General features: G+C 42.2%; 1 protein-coding gene across 22 annotated transcripts in view; it reads right to left on the bottom strand.

Annotated features, from left to right (window-relative positions):
• Window positions 1-18,546, bottom strand: part of LOC110527876 (forkhead box protein P1-B) — a 205,459-nt gene that overhangs the window by 50,792 nt on the left and 136,121 nt on the right. For 17 of the 22 annotated variants that reach the window (XM_036983357.2, XM_090240940.1, XM_036983359.2 and 14 more), the window contains one exon: window positions 8,101-8,232. In XM_036983357.2, coding sequence (XP_036839252.1) covers window positions 8,101-8,232 — 132 coding nt within the window. Of the gene's footprint in view, window positions 1-8,100; window positions 8,233-8,590; window positions 9,184-18,546 lie in introns of those variants that run through there. The other 5 variants (XM_090240951.1, XM_090240955.1, XM_090240956.1 and 2 more) reach the window with 5 other exon arrangements.

Here is an 18,546-nt window from a genome sequence, read left to right as displayed (position 1 = left end):
AGAAGAAAAAAAGCTCTTTATTTTCTTACACACACACACACACACACACACACACACACACACACACACACACACAGTGGTATCAGCTCTGGGCACACTCTTCTCCCCAGTATCTCCCTGGAGTTGCATGTCGGCATATTCTCAATGAAACACCTTCTTAGCAGTAATAGGTCACTGTTCTCATTTCAATTCTCCCAAAGGCCTCATGATAAATTTAGCAGATATACAGTTCAACCCTCCCCTTTCTCCCCCTCCCACTCTACTCTTCTCATCCTCTGCCTGAGCCTGCACTGTATACAGTAATTACACATATGTAACGATGTCATACATATAGATTTTTACAAACACATTTTTATCAACACAGAGGATCATCAATATCCTTGAGCTTTCAGTTTTATGCGTATGACACAGTGAGGAAATGACATAATAAAATACTCAATTTCCTGCCTGAGTTACAGTGAAAGTATGAGTTAACGTCTGGTGTTCTGACTAGGGATTTGTTCTGGGGTTAAAGACGATGACACAGTTCACGTTACACATCTCCTATTAATAAACAAAGTGGGAGAATACATTCCTTCTAAGCCATATCAACATTGGTATAATACATACAGTATCTAGATATATCTAACTCATTTTACAATTAAAATAAAAATATCAACTGTATACAAACACTTTTTCCTTATGTGTAAACTTAACTTTAATCATGAGAAAGCAAACATGGTTTGGTTCCCTCTTGTCTGAGAAAAGTAAATCATTGTTTACAGATCCAGGGGCCGGGTGCACCAGTTGGTCACAAGTGGGTCGTAACTTTACGTCCAATGTAGAATGTGATCTAGGCCAGACCTAAACAATTATACATGTTGCAGGCTTTTCAAGAGAGAAAAGTCGGCAATAGCACTGTTTGTCCATCTTGAGATGATGTAGCCTCAAAATAGACAGAACTAATGAAACCTGTCATTCATTTTCGCATTTGTGTCAATAAGATTTTACATCTAACTACGATGTTTTGTGCAGTATTTCTCAAAGTGACAACATTTGCATGAAAATAATTTGTCTCTCGATGAATGACAATAAAAAGTTAATTGAAGATTCCTTACTGTTGACCAATCACCAACGAAGGGGCGTAGACTTCAGCTGACTTCGAGCGAATAAACCTTTGCCGAAGACGAAAACTAACTGTTTAGGATGGGAATACGGACTCCTTTAGTCAAGCCTGTTTAGGGTTGCAAAACTACTGGTAATTAACCAAAGTTACCAGAACTTTCGGTAATTATGTTAATTAAAAGTTCAACTGGACTTGAAAAACAAAACATTTTTTATTCCTACATAATATATATTTTTTCATATCTGTGTCCATATTGTCCACAAGTGTTTAGTGGATAGACCATTTTGAAAAAAGCATCTAAATCAACAATGGCATTATTTTCAATTAACTCTGCAACTCTCCAAATATTGTATTTTTTCACAACTGCCACCGATTTGGCGCCAAAACATTTACAACAAAGACATATTATTGACATAATATAAAGGATATTTCATGCTGAAACCCTCATATTAAACACCAATGGTATTCCCTAAGTGGATGGTTTATATTTAGGATAATGTTTTACAGCTTTATCATTCTACTTATTTGATTATTGTATATATTTTACATGTGATTAGGCTACACAGAGGGCCAGAGATAATTACAGACACCCCAAAAGGCCACTAGATGTCATGTGATCAAATTCCCCCCAAAACTTAAGTTACCAAACTTCTAGTAGTTTACTGGTAATCTTTGAAAGTTACCAGTAACCCATGCCTGTTAAACTGTGTTACAAGGATTTATTGTGTTATTGATTTGGATATTTACTTTTAATCTTCAGGCATTGAAGAACACATTGTTAACTCAGGAGATTTGTGGTCCGTATTTTATAAATATTTCCTGAGGTGATAATGCCAGCCAGCATAGGGCGAAGTTTGTGTTTCTTTGTGTTCTGTCTGCTGTGGTTTTCGCTTAGTCAAAACAAGAACATCTGCAGCGATGTGCAACATTAGGGGATGGGGAAACTGTGATGTATTCTTTCACGATTGATCCATATAGAGTTATTTTGAATCAGACACTATATTAAGAAGTGCAGCACCTTACTATATGACATTTTGTTGAGGAAAAAAACTAATCCTATAGTTGAATGACGCCAAATGGAATGAGCAGTCAAATAGTCCTCTTTATCAAACAGTATTACGTCAACATGGTAAAAATACTTCGTTTTGTACATTTTGGGCACTCGAGTGCATCCGTGCCAAGTATTTGGTATCCAGAAACAAGTCATAGCTACATGAATTACCAGGGCGTGGACTATAAACATGTACTCTTCAGTGCCCAAAATGAATATAAGTATCTATGGTGTGTCATTCAATTCAGAACGTCTCTCATACATGGTTTCAGGAGTGTACACCCCCTCTAAAGACCATATGAGTAAAACAGGGTGAGTAGATAACACTAACTGAAACGATCTGTGTGTGCACAATACGCCTGATTTTAATCCTGCAAAACATGCTGGTCAGTTATAGTCATCAGTTAAGAATGCTCATCAGTTATCGCCTCGGTCTTGGAATTCCCTCCAAGCCAACTTAAAACTCGAGGACCTGAAGTCCCTAGAGGAGTTAAATTAAAAAAAATAAAAATAATGTACAAGTTGTATAGTTGTGAAGCTCTGACGCTTGACCTATTGCACTCGGATGTTTTTCTGTCGTGTGTCGTGTTAGTTACTGATGTACTGCTTATTGTAATGATGTCATTCTCATTTGGTTGATGTCATGTGCCTGATTGTCTGATACTGATGTGTTGATGCTGCTGTCATGGTCTAGGTCTCTCTTGAAAAATGGATTTTTATCTCAACGAGACTAACCTGGTTAAATAACGGTTATGATAAATGGAGAGATGCATGAGATACTTGAGTGGATGTTTTTTTTTATATGGATATGAATGCTCTGTCCTTACAGTCCATACATCTACCCATTATCCCCCTAAAGGGGGAGTGAATCATTCCAAACAACACATGGCTGTCATCAAGATACTGTGGCGGAGAATGATTTAAAGATACACGATTTGGGGGGAGGGAGAGACGGGGATAGAGCTTGAAGGGAAACGTCAGGCCTCAGAATAAAAAGCTCCTGAAAATGGCAGTGGCTTAAAGCCCTGTGACTGGAGTCAGGCCGACAGTCATCGGATGGCTGAGGCTTACTAACAGGCTGGAACAGACTGCCTGGAAATACAAGGGATGACTTCATTCTGACCGAATTATCCAAACCTGTTTCTAATATATACAGTACACATAATACATTTTTACAATATGACAAGAAAAACAAGCGGTGAAAAAGACATCCTGATCCCTGGTTACACATGGATGCAGGGATCAGCGTTGGGTTGATCATTCCTGGCGAATTAAATCACCTCAAAGCAACAAAGACATCAACTAAGAATTCATTACCACATCACCTTGAGAGCTTTTACAAACACAAAAGGACAGAGACATCACTTACACACACACCCACAGACATATGTGATTTGATTCTGGACCTAAAAAAAACATCTTTAACTGTGCTGTTGAACTTGACAAATATTGATTTCTCTAATAACACAGTGTCTGTCAGAACATTCCCATTTCAATCCCAGTTCAAAACAAGGAGTAGGCCTAGTCCCTGTTTACTGACAAGGTGAAAGGAGAACCCAACCACACTGGCCTTGATCGTCTGAACCCGAACGTGTCTGTTTAAAACGGGAAACCTGGCTCATTTGGGGTCCACACCTTGGGGCACTCATCACAGAGTGGATGCGCTCACCTCCATTGTCCCGTTATCTCAGCTGGCCTTCCTGTTTGGGCAGGGGGCCAAAATGAGCCGAGCCTGGGCTCACTGTCGCCTCGCCCGCCACCGCGGATAGAGCTCTGGGCCACAGGGCGGCTGGGCTGCGGGAGGGAGCGCTTCGGAACACCGCCTCTGATCGCCTCAGACCCCTGGCTGAGGTCCAGCCGGCAGGCCCCGGCCCGGTAGTCTAACGACTTACAGCTTGGAGCGCTGTGGTGTGCATGTGTCAGGACAATGCCATGGGTCTACTACAAAACACAGAAATAGAGAAAGCCAGGGGCTTCTCATCCCCTGTCAGATTGAGATTTGGCCCCTGCATTCTTGTCACACCACGCTGCCCCAAAGACCACCAATGAAGGATATGAGCGGCGGAGGGGAGGCAGAACTTAAAAGGCTTTCTTCATGTAAAACTGAAAAGATTAACTTTTGACCTGGAGATGCCCTCTGTTTGACTGTGCACAATGGTGTATAACAGAGATTGGGAGAGACCGAAAGAGAGAGAGATACAGACAGAGAGAGAGAGAGATACAGAGAGATACAGAGAGAGAGAGAGAGAGAGAGAAAGATACAGAGAGAGAGAGAGACACCGAGAGAGAGACCGAGAGAGAGAGACCAAGATATTCACCTGGATTTTTTTTCCTTCCATATTTTGCCAATTTCTGAAGAATAACAAGCACTGCTCCCTTGACATCACAAAAATGTTCAATGAAAAATTGATCAGAGGATGTTGACAAGATGACCTATCAGACAAATCATGATCATTTCATTTAAATAAAAAGGAAGCCAACGCATCATTTCAGGGAACAGAGGAAGTCAGGAAACCATAAAAAAAGCTGTTTCTCTTTTCTTGTTTTCCGTTTCTCACAAGCTTCAAGGACTCAGCTTCAGTAGAAATATGAAAGAACTGATCTTTACATGTTGCTTTCAGAGAACAAGCAAAGATTCAACAAGGGATTTTTTTTTCTGTAGTCTGCCGCCCTATGTGACGCATTTGCCTGTGCTACAAATAATCTGTCTACAACCAAAAATATTATAAAAATACGCCTAATAGGCGGACTGGGCATTTGTCAAACCATTAACATGTTCTGTTTTCAATCCTAATACACACACATTCTCAGGATTGTCTTTTCTGAGCTGCCAATACCGGCTAATAAAAGTGAACTTTCTTCATTGAGGGTTCATATAGAGAGCCATGGTTGGCTTTCAGCCTACCGAACATTACCTCATGGTACTAGTGACATGAATAATGAATAATGAAGGCCCATCAAGGCCACCATTCAGACCTGGAACAGAACAAGTCTAATCTGGGCATTACACAGATGGCACAGGAACCATGTTGACATAACATCTTCAGCCCAGCTTCATGTCACATAATCCACTGTAGGCGCTGGGTGTCTACCCAGGATGCCTTGCAGCGTGGTGTAGTTAACTGAGCAGCCTCCTAAGAAATGCCACAAATGAGACTCTTTTTTTCCCCCCCTTCTCGCTCCGCGGTGTGAGTGGACTATCAGCGAGGGTCCGACAGTGTTGTTCCTAATGACCTATTTCTCCACTCCTGATCCTGCGGCTGGCATAATTAGTTACCTGGGGCTGCAATCCAATTTGAAGTGATGACAAGAAAGTGATCCATGAAAAAGTAATAAGTTAAATCCAATTTCAGCCAGCCTCTAATTAAATGCACATGGAACTAATGAGTCAAACCCTACCATTTCACTGATAATGCTAATTAGCGAGGTGGGAGTTGCTTGCTCTCGTCCTGCGCCACTGTAGGTGTAAAGCGCGAGGTAAAGTGGCCTGGACTCTTTTAATTACATGTGTCATTCTGTCAGTAATTTACTGGCTTTTTGACCAGTCAAGTATGTTACGCTGCTCTCCAGCCTGCTAACAGCTGTTTGTATGATTTAGTCTGATTAAAGGCCCTGGGTAACTTTATACAAGCAGGACATGTGGTATCTTGTCTACAAGTTTCATTGGGGGGGGGGGGGGGGGGTTGGAGATGAAAACACCCCCTCTTCTTGGAGATATAAAACCAAAGAGCCATTTCATGCTGATCAAGGATTCACCTGCTTGCTTGATTTCTTCTTACCGCTTCCACGCAGGTCATTTCTTTCTGGTGTTTCAGATATTCTGCGCTTCATTATTTTTGACTTGAATAAAATGAATTGGAGTGAGTCACAGAGGTCATGCATCTCTCTCTGTCTAATGGGGAGACTGCCAAGATGAATGGCCCCCCTCACCGCAGACAGCTATACACAGCTCTACACATCAGGTGCTTTTCTGGGGTGGCAGCTTACTACATAGCTCATAATTGTTGTATTATGTCTTTTGATGACCTGTTCCAACTCAATACAAAAATCATTATCCCCAAGTATGCTGTGGAGAATGCCAATGTTGTTGCACTAAAGGGGTCTTCTAGTGCTTTCTCTGTGTGTGGGTTTGTCCTTCTAGCTAAAGTGTCTGAATAAAGAGGCTGCTCCACTGCAGGAAGACCAAATATATTATAAACTCATGCACACACACACATTCTGATTATGCACGAACACAGCCATTGAATTTATGTATTTAATTAGTGGAGTTTGTTACTCTGAGATAAATAAACACTTGTGGCTTGTCATTATGACAGTTTCAACATAGGAAAAATGTTACATAGCCTACAACACTACAGAGGAGGCAATTTAGCATTTTTATTTAGATGGTATGACCAGCCAGCCTGTGCTCTTCACAACTACTGGGCAGGGAGAAGAGAAAAAAGGCCCCGGCTCTCTTTTCAATAGCTGAGTGACAGGTTGGGCAAGATCTCTGTATACATTAATAAATTAGAATTTTAATTTTGTCTTTGTCTGCGGGAGATGGTCTAGTACTTCACTACGTACCAACAACTGGCTGTACGCTGGAATCCTCCATGTGGCCCCCACTGTTGACCTCTGCTGCACAATTCCCAGCCTGACTCGGGAAACTGTTTAGTTTGATCCTTTCAACTTATTTGAATCCTGACAAATACGCACACAACTGAAAGGTCAGCACAGTCATATTTCATCCGCTGGAGCTATTCCTGAGACATCTGCACAACAAAGAGCCTCTTTCACTACCTGACATTAGACCTAGCTGCTACAATAGCTCATTAAAAAGGGCCTCCTTTGGGAAAGGGGGTATTAAATATTAGATATACACACACACACATACAGAACAGGCCTTCGTATTAATTATCAAATATGCCCTGAAGTCGTTTGCAATTTCACACTGAAACAAACAACCCCTCCTTGTTCAAACAAAGATACGCATCTGAGGCAGCTCAAACGGCTGATCTGAAATTAACGTAAATATTGCATCAGATACGGATAGCTGTTCCTATTCAAAAGCAGCAGAAAAGATGAAAAATCACAAAGGCTACCCAAATAAATTCCACGCATCCCTTACCCTCTAATTATTACCCCACTCCCACCCCATCCGCACACCCTGTCTGCTCCCTGGTGCCCCCTCCTGCTAGTGGTGAAAACAGTTGATCCTCAATATGAGTGAGTGAGTGAGTGAGTGAGTGAGCGACCAAATAGCTCCTAAAGCATGTCCAGGCTCAAATCTCTGCTGGAGAGTTGGAACCCTCACCTCATCTTCCCCTCTCTCATCCTTTATCCTCTTTTTCTTTATCCTCTTTCTTCTCTTCCTTTATCCTTCCTATAAACAGGCCACTCATCCTTCTATCACATACTTACCACACACTGCTACAACAGGCCTCGACCCACAACACAAATACTGCATGTGTGCATTATTGCCTTGGCTTTAAAAATATATAAATACATAGAATACATAAATATTTCTCAGAAGGTGATTTCTGTGAGTCTAGGCTATATACAATCCTGTCTTTTCTACATAGTAAGTGTCACAGTCTGAAATGTATGTTGTTGACCACCATTGCAATCCCCACCCACGAACACACAGACACACGAGCGTGGTTGGTCTGCAACCGTCACTCGCTCTGCCTCTCTTAATTTCCTGTTTATGCAGGTTGCCTGGTGCATCCCCCCCAACAGACAGAAAGAAAACAGCACGCAGTGTACCATAGAAAAGATCAAGAAAGTTCAGCACTCCATTGTTCAACTTAATGAGTGACTTTTACAACCGTCCAACCGCTTGTGTTTGTCTTGAGGTTTTACAACCAGGAAGTAACAATATGACAGTTGACTGGTGCAACAGCAAACAATACCGTTTGCATGTTGCTAACATGAAATACTGTATGAGAGTGTGTTGTAGTACCTGTAGACTTGGCTGCTTCTCACTGCCTTTGGGGGATTTTAGACCGGTGCCTTGCTGAGGCTGCAGCTGTTGTTGTTGTTGTTGTTGTTGTTGTTGTTGTTGTAGAAGGATCTGTCGAGCCACTTGGAGAGCCTGGAATAGAGATTAAAATGATGGTGGGTTAAAAAAAGGAACAACATTCAAACTAAAAGCAGATATTTTATTGTGTCTTGGGGCTCAACCATTTTCTTGAGACCAATCGTATTGCTTTTAACACAACAGATGTAACCCAAACGACAATGTGTTCTCGGACTGCAGATAGGCAACAAAACAAAACGGACATTCTAAAAATGTTTTCCACCCGCGCCTCGTTCAAACACATTTCCATAGTTTCCTCTCAACGCACAAACAAGAATCAGTTGACAAAACAAACTTGTGGATAAAAAAAAAGGACAAAAATCAATAGCAACCGGCCAGTGAAAATATTTTTCTGTTGATAAGTGGCACTTACAGTAAACAGAAAAAGAGATCGGTGCTTTTTGATCCTCCTCTCCCTCTGTCCCCCCCCCCAGAAAGCAAATAAAAGGTTTATTGCTGCTCCAAATATCTGTTAAAGGACACGGCCTTCTCAGTGGAAAACAAAATACAGTGCAGTCACATGTTTATTGTTCCAGCTACTCCCTTTTCCCTCACGATAAATAATCAAACATGCCATCCAGAACAAACAAAGCCGGGGAGCTGGGAAAAAACAGTGGTCATGAAAACCACACTGATACCAAGAAAAGCAAGCGCGTGTTCCCACAGTGAGCCGCCAGTCTCACACCTACACCAGTAAAACATCTGAGTAAATAACTGGGCTCATTCTTTCCATGTTCCTCAGACGCTTACTCCCACAATTAAACAAACTTAAACAAACAGTCGGGGGCACATCCAAGCCCATCTCGCACAGCAGAGTTATAGTCCTCAAGTCAATTATTTGATAAGTTAGGTTGATTGCCATACGGAGTCAAATGAAAAGCAGTATGTTGAAGAAGAAAAAGGGGAGGTGCTCAGAGGATGTAAGATGGAAAGTTAAAGAAACGTGTGAAAGAGAAAGAGGAATGTGTGAAATATTGTATGAAAGTGAAATATCAGAAGGAAGAAGGTATGGTGAAAGAGTTATAGAGAAAGAGGAAGAGAGAGTGATAGGATAAGGAGTTGATCTGTAGGCCTGTTAAAGCTCTATTAAGGAACAGATGAGAGGGGAGTTCAGCTCAGACGCGGGGGCAAACAGCTGTGCGCTGGTCTGTGTGTATATGTTGACCTCTCTCTAACACAGGCCTGTGGGATGACATCATGAGGCAAGAATATGACCACAGGCTACAGAGGCCACTCTCCTGGCGTGTCTCTCTCTCTCTCTCTCTTTCTCTCTCGTGAGAGGAAAACCTCAAGCCCACACATTCATAAAATATAGTATACTCTTTTCTTGTGACAGAACTCATGAATACCATTTGTATCTCTGTGTCCAGCATGAAAGAAGTTAGAGGTAGTTTCATGAGCCAATGCTAACGCTAGTTAGGAATTGCGCTAACACTAGCTAGCAATGGCACTAGCGCTATTTAGCAACTTCCTTCAAACTGCACGCAGAGACATAAAATGGTATCTACGAGTTCATCTGACTCTGGGGAAGTTGATAGAGGGCCTCACTGCCAAAATCCCGAAGTATATATTTAATGGGCAACACAGTTTGTTTTTAATTATCTATTAAACAATTACTACTAGGGGGCTCACTGCATTGCAGATCTAGAGGCGTCACAACAGACCCTGGTTCGTTCCCGGGCTGTATCACAACCGGCCGTGATCGGTAGTCCCATAGGGCGGTGCACAATTGGCCCAGCATCGCCCGGGCTAGGGGAGGGTTTGTGGCGGGCCGGGCACCTGCAGGCTGACCTTGGTCGTCAGGTGAACGGTGTCTCCTCCGACACATTGGTGAGGCTGGCACTACTACTAGTTTGATGGTTGTAGCCATCAATTGTCCCATTAACAAGGGACAATTGTCCCATTAACAGCCATATTAGCAAAGTTATTTCATTTCAAACTTCACATTTCTCTAGTATAGGCTACTTATCGTAATGAACAATATCAGAAAAATGCTTATAACAAGTGATCGGTTTGGTCAGTGTCGCTAATGTCCGGTTGATCATCCCAGCTCTACTAACACTTAAGAAATCCAGCACAAGAGCAACGTAATACAAGAAGCTCAAGTCGTAGGTAAGTATTAGTTGATGGTTAAAAGTTATATACACATTGTATACAGTACTTATGTAAAATGAGCAGCAGGAAGTCAAGTTTAATAGACAATAGAACACAAATGACCAAGCTGGATAATGGAAAAGAGGAGAGCGGGTTCTTATTCTAAGAGAGAATGACTTTACCTGGCGAGGTAGCCATGACACAACAGAGCACAGAATAGTTTAAAGCCAAGCCCGCGGATTACTACAGGGCAACATTCAAACGTCTTCTCTAACTTACGACACACAGATGTTTTGGTGTAACGTGTCTGGTTTACTAGCGGGGGGTGTTGGAACAAGGATACTTGAGTCAACAGGATATCATGGGAGTTTCAGACACTTGTGGATGAAGATATACGTTTCTGGGAACCATTGGCCCAAAAAATTGGGCAAAAAGCCTACATTATACTATAATCAATCAGCAGAAATACAGTAACCGTGACACTGCAACGCAACACTGTATTTTCTCATCATCCAAGATGATCATCAACTAGAAACTATTTAATACTTTTATATTTGACAAAAGTGAGAAAATACCAGGAGACAATAATCACTTATTAGTCAGACTGTTTAGGCACTCTGTTTCACCCATTGACTTTGTAAAATTGTTTAAAGAGCAAAAGACACAGGATGAGTCGAAATGACTTTGTCGTTATTGAAAAAGAACGAGCTAAAACGGACTAGCTGGGGAACCTATGCAGAGTGTTTCCGAGGTGAGGCCCGGCTAGAGGCTGAGGAATGATTTGTTGTTTAACAAGGCGACTGTAGCTGGCCGCCTTGAAGAGGCCTAATGCCGTGCTAAAATAACCCATTGTGAGCTGTCACTGTGATGTTTACACAGCACCCACTCTTCTCTTCACACACAGCCCTTCTCTCTCTCCCTCTTCTCTCTCTCCCCACTTTCCCTGGAATTCATCTCTTTTTGATCTCACATTCAAAGGTACTGAGCCTTGATCGACGTGCAAGTCTGAAAAGCAGCTCCAGACGCCTGCGATAAACTGCCAGCGGATGACAGGCCGGAGCATCTAAAGAGCAGAGAAATGAGGAGAACAGCATGTTGTCTGGGCAATACAACAGCACAAATCAAGAAACATATTAGGTGGAACTGATCAGATACAAAAACTGCTCAAAACAGATAATGGTGATGAAGCTGCAAAGGGAACAGGAGCCAATCTTGCTATTGTGAAAAGCAGATGTAATGCTAAGGGGGGGGATACTGTACGTTTCCAGAATTAACTAGGGTTGATACACTTATTAAAGTTGGACTTAATTCTAATGTTTAAAACCGTAGCAGAACGAACTGTGTATATTTCTAACTGGCAAAACATCTCATGAGTAACATGAGGCTTCTCAAATCGGATTCACATATTTGTACGTGCCAAATCCGTATATGTAGGCCTAGGTTCAACTGGAGACGGTTCCTTAGAATGTCCTGCTATGGTTGTTTGTAGTACAGGCTAAGCTGTAGCTGTACAGTATCAGCTAGGACAAGGAAAACTACAGTATTTAGACACACGCGCGCACGCACACACACAAACGTACAGAGAAAAAAATCCTTCAGGAACTTTTGATTAGAAAACACCCTCCAGGATCAGACAAGGTCTTATCGTCAACAAAGACGATGCAATTTGGTATCCTTGTCCATGTCATTTGGAATCCTCTTTTGTTTTTCTATTTCAAATGTGTTCAAAGTTCACACTTTCCCTTGTGTTTAACGGGTCTGCCCCAATAAACACGGCTGCCTTATCTGCATATACTTTCACACCATATTAGTGAATATAGTCTCTGAAAAAGGCAGGAGCAGCTCTCATGTCCCAGGGCTATCTAACAGCGATAAGGGATTGGGCTGAGTAGTGGATGTCTTTATATGCAGTCTGCACATTATTTACAGGCTTTGGGTTTCCTGCTGTTTAAGCCAGCTCTGGGTGCCATACAAATCCCTGCTCAGAGAATTACCACAGAGTCAAGTCTTCGCTTTGATTCAGCCCTGCACCTTTCACCACGTCGTAATTGTACGCACATTTTGGACATGTGACCGAGGGCACTTCTTTATCTCTCTACATAATCTGTTGGCCTAGAGTAAACTAAACAAAAAAAAAACAGCAAATAACTAAAGTCCAACTGTAGAGGAATTAAAATGTGCTGGTTATAATGAGAGTCTAGCGGGCAGGCTACGTTACACCCAGAGAGGAGACCGACAACACTCATCCTCCATTTCAAACTGACAGACAAATAATAGAAAAATGTGAGCCAGGTCAAAGAGGGTGGCTGTGTGAAAAACGAGAGGGCTCCATTCAGGGTGGCTCCACTGGGAGAGGGGTGGTGAGAAATGAAACGAGGGTCTGGTCAAGTGTGTTTGCTCAGACGCATCAGGAGAGAGCCCTCTTTATTTCCTCCGACTCACCAATGTCCTCCAACCCCAACGCCAGGGAAGACCTTGAATGTGAAATGGTTTCAAACAAATTGCCCCTAATTGCTAGAAGATGTGTGCGCAGGTGTAACCGGATCCCTGTGGCCATTGTGGAGACTGGAGGGAAACAGGGAGCAGGGGAGGAGAGGAGGAGTAGAGGAGAGCAGGGTCCAGTGCTGGCTGTTTACTCAGTGGCTGGAGTTTATTAGATAGGAGACCAGTGCTCTCAGACGGCCAGCAAAAACCCAGCTAATAGGTTAGTTCTTAATAGTCCTGCTCAGCAGACACAGACCTTTCTCCCCCCGTCTCAGGCCTCGATGGGCTTGCGTGGTGATGGCCTAAATGTCAAGGTTCTCTGCTCAACTTTCTGAGTGAGAGAGCACACGTCTCAACTCACCTGACATTTATGGCCCTGGCTCTACCCCTACCCCTGATCCAAACAAAGGGCCCTTTGCACCTCAGCTGCAGCCCTGTGCAATAAGCTCCCTTCTCTCTGGCTCCTCCTGGTGTGACGATCGCACAGTAGGTGAACTCCCTCCTATTGATCTACGGACAGGAAAGACGTTCCTTATTTGTACTTTATTACGCTGTCTATTGTAAGACCGGTGGTGAATTTATTGAAGCTGGGAAAGTTACTAACACCCATAGTAACTAGTAAGAGGATGTGGGTGGGGGGGGGGGGGGGGGGGGGGGGCTTTGAGTGTGCAAACATATAGTAATGGAATTAACTTATAAGTGTTAACAATAAGTGTCATTTTAATTGAAATGCCTTTGATTTGACAGAATTCTTAAACACGTGACTGGACAAGCAACGGGAGGATTGTGTCTATTTATTTTAATTGCAGTTTTTTTTTATTTTTTATACTATGGCCGTTTATCTGTAATGCAAAGTAGGCAGGGCTGGATTCCCAGTAAGTATGTCATTAATGCCATTTCCAAAAAGCCTCTCCACATGGAAAACAGGCACCCATGTTCAAACCTCACGCTTTACAGGCCCTCTGAAAAACACTCTCTAACCCATGTTTAGATATCCAAACTAATTCACGTAGAATACATAAATAAATCAACGTTTTGTACCCACTTCAAACCATTATATTCCCTTCCTTTGCTGCACTTTTCAACTAATCTATTAATATTTATGACAAGACTAAACATTTCAAATTGCCATGTTTAAACAATATAAAGCACAGCATGCAATTATATAAGTTGCAAGCTGACTTCAATAAAGAAATCCCATTTTGTTTGTTCTCCACATAACAGGTAATGCAATGGCTTGACAAATGTTTTCAGGGGGAAAATGGAGTGAAAGAAAAACAGGGAAGAAAATTAAGTTTTTAAACATGAGTGTGGATGGAAGAGGGGGTTGTGGAGCGGGACTGATGATGGACGGCAGGGAGTGAAGGGAGGGAGAGGAGGAGGAGGGAGACAGAACGAGAGAGGAGGGGGCACGGAGCAGGCGCAGAGCGGAGAGCAAACAGTGGCCACCAGGCGGGCCCGTCTGGGCCCAGCGCTCCACTCGGAGCCTGGTACAGCAGTGTGACCGGCAGCCCGGGAGGTCAGCTAAGCTATGCAGGCCTGACAGCTTCCGTTTGCTGTGTGCCGCCGGTTTGTTTGGATTCTCCAGGCTTGCTTAGCCAGCAGCTTAACAACAGATGGCAAAAAGAAGGCCCCTGTTCAAAGAGGTCTGGATAAACACATACATATAAAGACAAGCACACATACTGTAGACACAACACACACACACACAGAGAAGTGTCATTTACGATCAAAGTAACAGGGCCAAAACCTACACTAAATTAGACGAATGTAAGAAAATAACAATGGCTTCCACTGTCTTCAGACAGGCAGGACACACACACACGCGGACACGCACACGCACACACACACACACACACACACACACAGTTTTGTCTGATTATAGGACAACAACTTCCTATCATGATTCAATAACAATGAAAATCTCTCTGTGAAGACCTTTCCATCCCTGGCATTCAGCAGTTATTAAATGAATAGTGTGTTTATTACTGCTTTAGAGTGGTGTAAACTCATAAACACCCTCCTAGACTACAAGGGAAGCTGTCAACTAAATATTGTTTCCCTCATGAGTCGCTCTTCCACCTCAATTACGCCTTTCAACTTCCCAGGCACTGTATGATAAAGTGGCCGTAAAAATCATTCACATTAATACACCATTGTGCATCTGCTGCTAAAGGTAATTAAAGAAGTAAATGACTCATAAGAATAGACATATTAGCCGCAAAATGAAAGGCAACTGGCCTGCCTCATGAAAATATGTACCATTAAGATACTGCATTTTCATATTCAGGGTAATCAGCTCCACTAGCCTGATGCTGATTTAATCCACTTCACTTGGAAAGTCTATCAGAGCGCGTCCGCGTGTCACTCTTTCTCCCCCTGGTAGCCACGCTGCATTCTGCTTCAGCACCGCCAGTGAATGGCACCAATGAAGGGAGGTCACACAGAGGCAAATCAGTTGGGGAGCAGTCAATGCTTTGGTTTCACTTAGATGGCAGAAAGAGAGGGAAAAGAGAGAGGGAGATTGAGTGAGGAGGGGAAAAAAACGAGAGAGATAAAGAATAGAAAAAAAAGAAAAGAGATGGGAACAATGCAAGGCAGACCTCAATCTGTACCGTCCTCTCTCCCAACACCTGGGTATGCCCACCCCCAAGTCGATAAAACACGCAAAATGTCCTGGGCATGCCAACGATCTAGACAGTGCTTAGAAAAACATCCTTGTTTCGTTTGTTATTGCATTTTCGCCCGCGGAGTTGCATCAGGTAGTGGTTGGCAATGTTGTGCTTGGGAAAGGGAGCTTCCAAAAACGAGGATTCTGAGGAGAAGTCTCCCGGGTATAGTGTTTAGAATGGGAAGGCCTTGTTGTTCTAGGTCTCATACACATTACACAACTTCATCAACAGAGCAGCTAACTCCCAAGTCACTCCCAGTAAAACCCCAAATCTCTGTTTTGTGTGGCACTGAATATAGATGAATACAGACAGCCTGTGTAACATTACAGACACAATGCCCTGCTACAAAGCACTGCTTCAGGAGGAGACTGATATTCTGCATCAGACAGTTGACACAAATGTGGGGGACTCAGACTGCTTAGGGCACTAGCTTCTTCTGTGTTGTCTTTTGATCGTTCCTCAGCTCCCTCTACTATGGGTTTACTACTATGCTGCTCAACCTTCTGAGACCCCAAAGTAAAGTCTGCCTATACATATGAAGCCACCAATCAAAAACACCTAAAAAGGTAGTGACATTGCCTGGGGCCTATCACTGCTGTGAGGGCAGGATAACATGATGTGCTCTGACCCTAGAGAAAACACACCATCTTAAGCAAAGCTTGTCGTTGATTTCACAAACGCAGAATTTGACCAAGTGATAATGGCACGGAATCCATCTCTTGGTTGCTACTGCAATTGAGCCTTTATCTGTGGTATACTCATTAAAAACGTTAGAAAATGGCTTCTATCATAGCTACACTGATCCCAAGCTTCATATACTGTATATGTGCGTGGACAATTAGTCTATTTTCAAGTCATCTGACCAAAGCACCAGTTCCAATCCAAGTGCCAACGCCGTTTAGCAAACTCCTGGAGTTTACATTTGTTGGATGACATGAAAATAGAGCTCTTTGGCCACACACACCAGTGGTGGGTTTGGTATCCACATCCACATCCACATCCAAAAAGGGGTTAAGAGGTTAAGGTCAAGAGGTTAAGGTCAACAGCATCATGAACTTCAGCAGTACCGTGATATTTCTGCCAAATATCTGGTTACCTCTGCCGGGAAACTAAAACATGGCCGCAAGTGGATCGATCTTCCAGCAAGATAACCCCAAGCACACATCAAAATCTACGATGAAATGGTTAATTGACCACAAAATCAAAATTTTGCAATGGCCATTTCAGTCTCCGGACTTGAAACCCATTGAAAACCTGTGGTTTGAATTGAAGAGGGCCGTCCATAAGCACAGGCCAAAGATGTCAAGGATCTGAAAGGATTCTGTATAGAGGAATGGTCTAAGATCCCTCTCAATGTGTTCTACAACTCATAAAACATTTTAGAAAAAGTCTCAGTGCTATTATCCCCACATGGTGAGGTATTGAAAGGTACTGAAAACAAGGGTGTCAAAAAAAAATGTTTTACTTGTTAAACAAAATCTCTTTCTATGAGCAATCGCATTACTATAAAATAATATAATACATTTAAAAAATGGGAGCATACAATATAGCTCAGTATTTTTAATTAATTATTTTATATAGTCATTTTTGCAAATCTTTATCAAGGGTGTCAATTTCAGACGCCACTGTACATCGTTTGCTACGGATTTCCTTTGTCTTGACCTGGGACCTGAAGGACGTAAACCCCCCCCTGTATGAGGTCTATGAGGTGCCAGTGGAGGAATCCCAGTGTGGTTGGAGTGAGAGTTCCTCTACGGGAGAATATTTCTATAAATCACAGCGACCCCAATTGGCCATGGCTGTGGATTGAGTTGCAGTGGAGAGGCAGCTCCCTGGGAATACCACTGTCTCTGTTGAAGTCATTCCAAGATGGGTAATATGATCCCAGACAGACAGGAATAAAGGAAGAGAAAAAAATCTAATTGCTTTGGCCATAAACTATAATGATCTCCTGGCTGGTTCTGGAGTCTGGACAGATCACCAGTCAGCTTGGACTGACGTGATTCATCGTAGTGTTCTGACGAAAGAATGCAAAGACAAAAGAGTGGCCATACTCTTTTGGTTTGATTATGACTTCCTCTGCCTTTCTAGTGTTAACGTGGATACTCGGCATTACTCAAACACTCACAAGTAGGGTTGCAAAGCTACTGGTAATTTACCAAACTAATTTATACTTAAATAACAAACAAAACGTGTTTCTTTATATATAGTATTCATTTTTATATATGTGTCCATATTGTCCATGAGTTTCTACTAGTGGATAGACCATATAGTTCAGGAGAAAATAGCCTACTGCATTTAAAAAAAAGAAGAAGCATATAATCAACAATGCCATTATTTCTGCAACTCTTCCACATATTAACGTTTTCACAACTGCCACCGGTTTGACCCCAAAAAATGGACAAAATAAATAAATATTGACATAGTAAAATAAATAAAAGTGTGTAAAAAAAAGAAGAAAGAAATGATATTTCATGCATAAACCCCCATAGTAAACACCATCGTTATTCACTGTTGATGGTTTATATTTAGGATAATATTTTACACCTCTGTCATTTTATTTACTTCATATATTTTACATGTGATACGGCCACACAGAGGGGCAGAGATAATTACAGATACCTGTGATAATATGAAGTACCCAAAAAGGCCACTAAATGTAATCATATACATTTTCCCACAAAACTTGAAAGTTAACAAAATTCTGGTAGTTTACTGGAAAACTTAGTTCCCAGTAATATACCCTCCCTTTGCAACCCTACTCACAAATCAGACGTTTTCCTTCACTTTGGCGAGGACAATTGTGAGGAAAATAACAACAAGTCATGGGGGAAAGTCGTGTAAGTGCATGTAAGCACTTTTAACAAACATAACATCCTGTAGTAATTAGCATGCAAGGCGCAGCATGGTGACAGAATTGGCCGGCTTCAATCAGCCTGAAGCCACTTTCAGCACACTGCATAGACACCTCCTGAGCTGCATTCTTCAATAAACGTCACAGGAGAAGATGATCACAACGCAAATTAAGTTACGTGCCAAGCTTAAAAGGCTTACATAAACATGTGATGGAAATATTGAA

Source organism: Oncorhynchus mykiss, chromosome 7 (genome assembly GCF_057628025.1).
Source record: "Oncorhynchus mykiss isolate SJ-2025 chromosome 7, ASM5762802v1, whole genome shotgun sequence".
Classification (NCBI taxonomy): Eukaryota; Metazoa; Chordata; class Actinopteri; order Salmoniformes; family Salmonidae; genus Oncorhynchus; species Oncorhynchus mykiss.
The sequence above is the reverse complement of the archived record's forward strand: the minus strand, read 5'-3'. Positions and strand labels throughout refer to the sequence as shown.